Raw genomic sequence first — 10,568 nt, forward strand, 5'->3', positions numbered from 1 at the left:
GAACCTTTTGGAATTTCTCACATTTCTGCATAAAATTACCACCAAATGTGATTTGATCTTTGTCAAAATCACACAGATTAAAAAAACTGTCTGCTTTAACTAAAACCAAATATTTATAGGTTTTCATATTACAATGAGGATAGCATGCAAACAATGGCCAAGGGGGGAAAATAACTAAGTGAACCCTCTGCCTAAGGAGACTTAAAGCTGGGAAAGGATACAAAACCATATCTAAAAGTCTGGATGTTCATCAATTGACAGTGCGAGAAGTTGTCTACAAATGGAGGGAGCCTGGCACTGTTGCTTCTCTCCCAAGGAGTGGCCATCCACCAAAGATGATGCCAAGAGTTCAGCGCAGAATAATCATAGAGGTAAAAAAAGATCCCCAGAGTGTCTGCTAAAAACTTATAGAAATCACTGGCAAAGTCCAATATTTCTGTGCACACATCAACTATATTTAAAACTATGGCCAAGAATGATGTTCATGGGAGGACTCCATATAGGAAGCCACTGCTGCCTAAAAAAAACATTGCTTGTTTAATGTTTGCAAAATGTCACTTGGACACTCCACAGAAGTTTTGGCAAAATATTTTGTGGACTGATGAAACCCCAGTTGAATTGTTTGGGATTAACACACAACGTCAAGTGTGGAGGAAAAACCAACATCAACACCTCATCCTCACCGTGAAGCATGGTGGAGGGAGCGTCATGATTTGGGGCTGTTTTGCTACCTCAGGGCCTGGACAACTTGCAGTCATTAATAGAAGAATGAATCCAAAGGTTCATCAGGATATTTTGCAGGAAAACCTGAAGCCGTCTATCAGACAGTTGAAGCTAAAAAGAGGATGGACGCTGCAACAAGACAATCATCCAAAACACAGAAGTAAATCAACTTCGGAATAGTTTCAGAAGAACAAAATACACGTTCTGGAGTGGCCAAGTCAAAGTCCAGACTTGAACCCCATTGAGATGATGTAACATGACCTAAAGACAGCGATTCATGTCAGCCATCCAAGGAATCTGACTGAACTACAGCGGTTTTGTAGAGAAGAATGGGCCAAAATTAGTCCTGATCGATGTGCCAGACTGATCTGCAGCAACAGGAAATGTCTGGTTGAAAGTATTGCTGCCAAAGTGGGGGCCTCAAAATATTTAATGTGATGGTTCAGTTATTCATTTTCCCCCTTCTGTCATTGTTTGCATACTATCCTCATCAAAATATGAAAACCTATAAATTTTTCGGTGGTTTTAGTTAATGCCACACTGTTTCTTCATCTGTGTGATTTTGACAAAGATAAGATCACATTTCATGGTGATTTTATGCAGAAATATGAGAAATTCCAAAAGGTTCAGATACTTTTTCATACCACTGTAGGAAACATTTAAAATGGTAAACATGGTGGAACATCGGCTTTAATTTAGTAATTTTATAGTTTTTGCCATTTAACCCTTTCAGACCTGAGCATGCTGCTTGAGGACATGACACCTTTGTGTCTCTAAACCATTAAATACACTGAATTTAGTTGCTCTTGCCACTTCTGGGAGATGATTGGACGAACCTTTACCCGTCAAATTCAAATCATGAGGTTTAGCATGCCCCCTTTGCTATTTTTGGCTTTTTGAAAATGGCTGCGATAAAACACAACTTCAACTTGCTCATTTCTTTTCAAAAACACATTAACATTAACATTAAACATAACCAATATAAGCATAAAATATCACCGACCAAAAATCTGCACTTTGTCCTGGTGTTTGAGTTGAGGAAAAAATGCAGGTTGGAAGGGGTTAAATATACTTTATGTTCACGTTTTTGTGTCTGTCGCCTTGTAAACTACGCTGCCCCCTAGGGCCTGGCATGAATTACTACATCATTTTCATGCGGAATTGCGACATCGTTCAAATGGAGACGGAACCAAGACGGAACCATGTAGATGTAAACATGAAATGTGTCGTATTCTCGGAGTGTCACCATGTAAACGGCCCCTTTGCAAATTGGTTGCTATGTTTAGACCCTTTTCCAAAAACTCGTTGCTATTTTAAAAAAGCGAGACAAACTTTTATTACTCTAGACAAATCGACAACATGAGAAGTATATTTAACGATATGACACGAGAGGAACTTGGTGGCAATCATACTTTTAATTTTTCAAATTTACAGGTATATATATTTGCATCATAATTGATGTTAATCAAATTTAAATTAAATTTCCACGCATTATTCCCCCAATTGCGCGGGTAGCAAAAACATCTATTACAAAAGGCAAACCTCATTTTCTTCTCAGCCAGACACGTGAGATAAAAATACTGTGGCATTTGTTTTTATTTTTGTTTTTCTTCTACCTGTTGTCCTCGCAGTAGGCTCGTTAAATAAGTCACCTGTATGACGGCCTTGTGGGAATTTCAATCGAGTTGTGGCGGCAGATTGGCAGGCCTCCTTCAGGGCTGCTGTGACAATATATGCAGTGTGATGGACTGCATACTGCCTTATATAAATCAAATAAAAGGAAGAAAAATACTCAGTAAATTGATGGAAGGGCATTCGGCAGTCTTGGCTGTGAGGGAGTTGCTAGATTCAAATCTTGGTTTAGCTGGTGTGTGGACAGAAGGACAATGGCTGCCTCACAGGTGGTGGGAAGAAGCAGGCTGTCATTCCCAATACGGCTGTCAGTCAAGAAGGCAGAAAACACTGGACAGGAGATTCTGGGTGAAGGAAAATGAGCTGACAACTGTCTTGAAACTCAGAGGACTTCATTGGAAACACCTGCGGCATTAGTAAAAAATTTTCTGCTAAAAAAAGAATTGTCCTTATAGTTGTATTCAATTCAGTATTGTAAATTAGAGGGTAGTGTTTTTTTGACTAAGTTTTTTTTTTAGGAGAGGTGGAAGTATTAGTTCAAGAACCATTTAAGTACCGGAACCGTTTTAAAAAGTACCATGTAGTAGCCGAAATCAGATAAAACTCCAAATGATGAACCCCTAATTGAGATACAGTGAGCGAGGAAAGTCCTTAAAAAATGTCCTACTTCCTTGTTCTCATGTTGCTGCTGCTGCTGCTTCCCGCCAGCACGGACTCCTCTTGCGAGTTCCGAACCGTTTTATTTTTTATTTTTTATTTTTATTTATTTATTTTTTATTAGTTCGGATGGCGGACTCGCGTAAAGAGCGAGTATTTTTATTTTTTTTTTTAAAGCCCAAATAGTCATTGAATATAACAGCATTTAACACAACATACCTTGCAGTATCTTATTTTTTTACTTTAGCTTATTAATAGGACATATAATACATGTTTTTGGACAGTTATTTTGAGGTTGAGGGGGTACTTTGGGGTACTTAAACAGTTAATTCCGACTAAAGCCTGAGTTATGCTTCTGCGTTGGGGTGACGGCGTAATGGCGATGACGTCAATTAGCATTCGATAGTTGTGTGGCAAAGGGAACGTGTTCCTCTGTAATTCACTGCCAAGCCACTAGAGGGGTGTGGCGTTGTGTTTGTACGGTTTTTGGGGACTCTTGTCGACTTCCTTTGGTTTTCTTCCGGTTACGCAATAATGCCAACTGAGTTTTTTTTTATTTTTTTTTTTTATGCCATTTGGCTATCTTTATAATGTCTTGACAAGACATTGTAGAGGTTGTGATACTTGCGGATGTCTTTGATGATACTCTCGTCGGCTTGGTCCATTTTTGTGTGTAGCACAACAATGTTTGAAAATGGTGGAGATTTCACGCTTAACCGGAAACAGCAGGCTGAGCGGACCGATAAGAGTCCATTTGCGTCACGTCTCCACGCGTTGACATGACGCGAAGTGAGAAAATTGTTGAGATGCACGTCAGGCTACGCTCAAGGGTAGTAAATCAGGTCTGCTTGGCGGCATAGGTCTGTCACAGAAGCATAACTCGGGTTACATCGCCAGCCTAGCAACTGAACTCGTTCGTAACCCGGGTACTATCTGTGCTGCATGTAAATTCATAGATTAAAGTCTTAAGTCTAAATTAAGTCTAATTAAGTCTAAAAAACTAAGTCTTAGTCACATTTTAGTCATTTCAAAATGTGTTCGTACTTGTCTAGTTTTAGTCAACGAAAACTCAGACAAATTTCGTCTAGTTTTAGGCGACAATTACTCAAAATATTTACGTCTGTAAACTTAACATTTTTTAGTCCCTGAATAAATAAATACATGGTTTTCAACAATTTCGAATGAACATTGAAAAACGAGCACATAGAGGTTACAAATGGTGTTATATAGCGCTTTTCCACCTTTCAAGGTGCTCAAAGCGCTTTACACTACATCACCATCTACCTACTGGTGACGCAGCACCATCTTCGTGATGATACTACACACAATTAATTCAACTCACCTGGACCCCACAAACTATATGTAAAAAGGTTTCCAAGAGCTTAAGACGACACTAACCATGCTAAATGCTAATGCTAACACGAACGCTATGCTAACGCTACGAGTTACACTTAGTGTGTGATGATGACTGGGCACAGGCATTTAAAGGCTAAAGCTACATGACATATCTTGCCAAGATAAGAAAACAAAACTTACCAAGCAGCACCTGACATGAGTTTTGCAAAAGGCAAGCTGGAGCCTGGAGAGGACACAGTGGCCAGTGAGTGGGACGGGGGCAACGCAGCACGTGACATGAGCGACACCACCAAACACTGCTACGATATGTGCTAACTAAGAAAACGTCACACATTGTGAACTTATGGCGGATTCTTTGTCGAATTTTCATCTTGTTCTTGTCTCGTCAGGCGAAAACTGGCATCCGTCTCATTATGTTTCCGTCTCCAAAGCCATGCTTTTAGCTCATCATCATCACGTCATCATCATGAAAAAAAAATGTTCATTGACGAAATATTTTTTTTATAGTCATCGATGACGAACAAAAAAACAACATTGATTGGTTTAGAGCTTTAAAAAAATAAAAGGCTAAGGCACAGTGTTGATTTTAAAAAAAAAAAAGTGAAAAATGAGATAGTCTTGGAACAGATTTACGTCAAGGCAACAATGCAAATCTATTATGGACCTCCAGTCTTAATCCAGTGGCCCTCAGGTCGAGAGTCTTTAGTGTCACCGCTGAAGGTCAGCGCTGCCTGTTGCCGTGTCACTGGCAAGACGTGAGTGATTGACAGACCAATCGGGTCGTCTTTGAGCGCACACACGTGCTCTGAATTGTCTCGCTTTTTACAACATAGCCTGTCTTTTCCCACAATGGCTTTGACAGTGACACATAGCCTTTTGTTTGTACAGACCACTCAGTCATAGTGTCACAAAACTTGTGTAGTTTGTTAATGCAAAGGGAACATTTGACCAGAACAAGACACAAAGCAACATTGTTTTTAAATGCCCTTTTATCCCCTCTCAATTTTGTGCGATGTTTATAACTAGTTTGCAAACCTTAGTGTTTCTTAGGTCATATAGAAAAATCTGATTAGATCCTACCAGTGACCTAGAAGTACCCAATGAAGTTTTCACTTCACAAGCCCAGTCCACTAAAATATTCAGTGAGTGACTGACTGCTTGTTGACTATTCATGAACCTTCGCTGGGTGAACTTTTTAGATTGAGAGCCAAAGACACACTACATTTTTTTTTACTGTAACTAGGCAAGCATGCAATTGAAAACTTCTAACCACAACCTGTCCTTGACCCCAAGGGAATGTGAGGTGATAGCTGAGGTGAAGGCAATTGTTTGAACCACAAATACTCATCCCGACAATCTATGGGGACCTGCAGTAAAACATTGGCAAATGTAAGGCCTCACACTGCAAAACAGGTCCTTGTGTCAAAATAGCAAAGTGCTCAAGTGGGTTGTCTTATCAGGTTTCTGAGAAGAATCAATGTTTCCTCTTCTTTGCATCTTAATGAAGGGGGACTTCTTGTAGACAGTTTTGCGATGAAAGGTAAACAATGTAGAGGGACATTTTGTTCAATATGCTGTTTTTTTGCCAAGTATTCTGATAAAGATCCTAAGCTTCCAGGATCAAACCAGTGTTCATGAAAATATATAATAAAATATATATATATATACTGTATATGCTAGGAGTGTGCCATCTTAGGCACTCCACGATTCGATTCGATTACGATTCAGGGTGCTACAATTCGATTATTTAACTATTATCTACAGGGTATTAACGGTGATCTCGATTTTCGATGCATCTTTCCCACCTACATTTCGGATTTTTTTTTCTTACTTTGTGGGTACTTCATACTTTTAAGCAAGGCATATTTGCCAGTATTCATTATTTAGAGTAGCCAAATAAATTTATGTCTGTTACATTTTATTTCCAATCACCTAATGATCCAGCAGGAACAATGGAAACATACCTATACAACACAAAGCTGACCTTAAGCTGCTCTTTATCACAAAAAAGTGCAAAAACATTAGCTGTTTCAAAGGCAGTACTTATTTCTCTCAAAAATACAATAAAATGTACACTGGTGGAATGAATTCCACATTTTCTTGAACAAAAAAAAACAAAGTTCCTTTAGAAAAATGACTTCTTTTAACCAATATACTTTGTTTTCACAGATTTCTGTACTATGTCGCATGTTTTTAGTGTTACCGCTGTACTTAATCCTAGTTTAGCACATTCTGCATATGGAGTAAGCTTTGTATATCAACAAACAAATAGAAATAGACGTAGAGAATTCGCTAATGAGCTTAGCGCTCGGTGCTAACTGTTAACATCTCAAAAACAACAATAATCAAGGCTAAACAGTACAAGATGGTTCGTGTACTCAGCTCTTAGAGATGCACACGGGACTTATCAACACACTCAGGACATTTTTCAATTAACATGACTTGAATCTATTACTGGACAACTGAAAGGCAAAGAGCAATGAACTATCTCTCGGTGTTTGCATGTCTCATTAATAAATTTTTTTTCAAGTCGTTTGTACAGGAGTAAATCTCTCACTCAGTAACTTCCGCTGCCGCCATCCTCACCTTGTGTATCTCTTAAAGTGTCCGGGCAACAGACGCGTCTTGAATTTCGTTCCACTAGAAGTGACTGTCATTAAGTTATTCAGTAATATAGTATATACGTGTATAAGTAAAGTACAAGTAAAGTATAAGTAAAATCATCATTTTTAAAAAATTTTTTAAACATTTTTTAATCGTAATCGAATTGTTGCGTGTCGAATCTCGATTAATCTAATAATTGATTTATTGGCACATCGCTAATATATACACCCTTAGTTGAAAAAAATAATTGTTTAGTGACACTTTAGAGATCTACAGGCACAACATGCCTTTTTTTGTTACTAAAACCATTTTCAATTGAAAATCCAATTATCCACCTGGCAGTTCAGAAGTTGTGGGTTCAAATATAGGTTTGCGCCTGCCTGTGCAAGGTTTCTAAGTTACTTTGGTTTCCTTCCACATTCCAAAAGCTTGCTTAGTGGGTTAATTGACGACTCAAAATTGTTCGGTATATGATTGTCAATGTCACTGTATAACCTGCACAATAAAAAAATATTTTTGTGGATAGTAATTATAATCCATATAAATTGAATAAATGATACTAAAAGTATTTAGGTAAGCAAGTGAATTGTATTAAACTGGTTAAATTTAACTTTCTTTACCTAATTTTCAGTAAAAACTTAGCAGCAAAAATATTAGGTGTGTGCTCAATGCTGCGCATGCGCCAACGCGTCTTCTTTGAAACTTTAAGGAAGACCATTTCATTTGGCGGGACACTCCAACTTGGATGCCATCGTACAGTTCCAGGTAAGTTTGAACTCAAGGTTTTCGCATTGTCAATTTAAAAGAAATAGTAAAAAGCCTGGTATGCTGCGTGTTAAATTAAGAACCCCTTGTAGTAAAAATACTGTATTTTTATGTTTTATTCGTGGCTTTCGACAGCCATTCCTGATAGCTAGCCAAAAATGTTCTTCAGAGCATAGCAACATGAGTTGCTGGTAATAATGTGGCTTAATTTGAACCATTAACTTTAGGGGGTTTTTGCATGGTGACTCTCGAGAATACGAAAAATGTCAAATTTGCATTTATATGGGCCCGTCTCCATTTGAACAATGTCACAATTCCGCATGAAAACGATGTATTATTCATGCCAAGCCCTGTTGGGGACAGTGCAGATTTACAAGGTGACAGCGAATGATGCACTTTGACCCCACCAAGCTTCTCAAGCCGGAAAAAAATGCCCATCCACTCGAAGCAATGGCATTTTTGTTTTGTCCAAAAAGGCATGAAAATGGAAACATTCAACATATTTAATTTAAAAATATTATTAAAACAGTAAATTAAAGCCGACATTCCGCCATATTTGCTGTTTTAAATTTTTAGTAGCACCGCTGCGCACGCCCATTGTGACGTGTACAAGTGCTGACATTATCAGTGCGGTCTCGCACCACGGGAGCCTTTGATATGCATGCCGAGCAAACACCCCTCAATCCCCTGCAATCGATTCCACTTTGGAGGCAGGATTCAGAATTTTTTGTCTTCGCCTTCCGTCTTCGCCGAGACCATATGCACGCGAGGCCATTCCGCTACTCAGTCATTGCGTCTTTGTGTCGCAGAGTCGCCATGTAAACTGCCCCTTATTTTCTAATTAACTTTTCACTTACAGCGTGCAGTACTGTCAAATGTTTCAAATGTTTTCTAACCCTAACCCTTCTTTAAAAAGTTTTGCGAGCTATGGGATTCTCACGCCTCTGCTTCCTATGCTAAATGTTACCTCGATGTGCGTTTGTGTGGGAATGTACAGTAGTTCACGAATAACAAAAAAAAAAAACTTTCACCATTTTACTGAAATTAGTAAAACTCTTTCCACAGCTGTCATAATGCCCCTTACTCCTTGAAATAGAAAAAGTCGCTGTTTTCTTGTGCAACAATAAAGAATAAATGCATTGGTGGTTAGGACTAAATATGGTTACTGGCGTCCACCCACTTTCACTTCTTGACAGCATCTACATCATCCTGTCGCCTTTCACACAGGCCTGCCGCTAGTGTGAAACCGCCTTAAGAAAGCCTACTAAGACCTTATGATCCTAGGCTTACTCCTGATCTTTGTTTATGAGGAAAACATGTCTTACCATAAACTCTTGCCAACAAATATTTTAATCCCTAAAATGACATGACAGTTAGGCTCAAACCAGACCAGAAATAATGAAACCAAGCCTCTCATTCAGTCAGCGTACCATTCCTTTTTCACGATGTGGCTCAGAGTTCCTGAATATAACGTCTCGGAGAGACCGAGCACAGCCATTGTACGGTAAAGGGCACAATGGCCTTTACCAAGCAGGGTGAGCGTGAGATGAAGGGCTAAGTTCCTTCAGAAAGAAAAGAACCCACAAGCTGCTTGGCCTTTGCCATTCAAGGCTCACATGTGAGCTTGAACAAAGCGTTTCCGTTTCCTTTGTGCTCGCAACGTTCTTGCCTCGCCTCGCCTCTGATAGTTCTTTGCTCATATGCGTCATGTGAAAAAGAATATATGTATATACAGTATATATATATATATATATATATATATATATATATATATATATATATGCGTACTGTATAAATGAAAAAGACATTTTTCAGAGGAAAGTGCTGAGCCGCAATGATGCCCGATATGTATTTCTACTGCTAAACCAGAGAGGAGAAGCACTTGTGAAGGTAATTTGGAGTACGTTCATTGGTGGCTGGGGACCCTGGAAAAAATAGAGACCCAATTACAGCGCACCAGCATTTCCATTACAGCACACTCCTTATACAAACGGTGAGAGGGAACTCGCCGTGCTGAGCGCTATTAGAAAAACACGTTACCATTATGTTCTAATAAGCCAGATAAACAATAAAGTGTCGACTAATTAGCGAATGGAATGTGTAGCAATTAGCGTTTGCAGAAGGGGACCAAACAGCTGGTCTCCCGCTAATCACCCGAGAGTGAACGAAGACATCCAACAAGTATGATGCGACCAACATACCGTAATACCCATGCTTGAAACCTATTTCCAGGTTTTAAAAGCCAACATGATAAACCTTAAACACTCTAACCTTTAACTGAAACTGTATTTTGAAACCTGAAACCTTGTTGAACCCTTCTGAAACCCTAAACATGGTTTAAAATCTTGGTTTGAAATGATACGATACTACAGTGTATCACAAAAGTGAGTACACCCCTCACATTTCTGCAGATATTTAAGTATATCTTTTCATGGGACGACACTGACAAAATGACACTTTGACACAATGAAAAGTAGTTTGTGTGCAGCTTATATAACAGAGTTCATTTATTTTCCCGTCAAAATAACTCCAAATATAGCGATTAATATCAAAACCCCTGGCAACAAAAGTGAGTACACCCCTTAGAGGAGGGGTGGGCAAACCAGTCCTCGAGAGCCGCAGTGAGTCCTGGTCTTTCTTCCAACTGATCCAGCATAGAGTTTTTTTTATCAATGAGGTTTCAATGGAAACAAGAAGCACCTGACTGCAATCAACTGATTGCACTTATAACACACCAGATTGGTGAAAAGGTGTCCTCTTGATGGGTTGCAGCAAAAACCTGCACCCACAGTGGCCCTTTGTGGAATAGCTCGCCCACCACTGCCTTAGAA

General features: G+C 39.1%; 1 protein-coding gene across 4 annotated transcripts in view; it reads right to left on the reverse strand.

The window, feature by feature from the left end:
• The window catches only part of sdk2b (sidekick cell adhesion molecule 2b), a 234,317-nt gene extending 224,940 nt beyond the window's left edge, over window positions 1-9,377 (reverse strand). For all 4 annotated transcript variants that reach the window (XM_057825360.1, XM_057825359.1, XM_057825356.1 and 1 more), the window contains exon 1: window positions 4,549-9,377. In XM_057825360.1, coding sequence (XP_057681343.1) covers window positions 4,549-4,738 — 190 coding nt within the window. In that variant the 5' untranslated portion in view covers window positions 4,739-9,377. The remainder of the gene's footprint in view (window positions 1-4,548) is intronic.
• Window positions 9,378-10,568: the final 1,191 nt, after the last annotated feature.

Source organism: Corythoichthys intestinalis, chromosome 21 (genome assembly GCF_030265065.1).
Source record: "Corythoichthys intestinalis isolate RoL2023-P3 chromosome 21, ASM3026506v1, whole genome shotgun sequence".
Lineage (NCBI taxonomy): Eukaryota > Metazoa > Chordata > Actinopteri > Syngnathiformes > Syngnathidae > Corythoichthys > Corythoichthys intestinalis.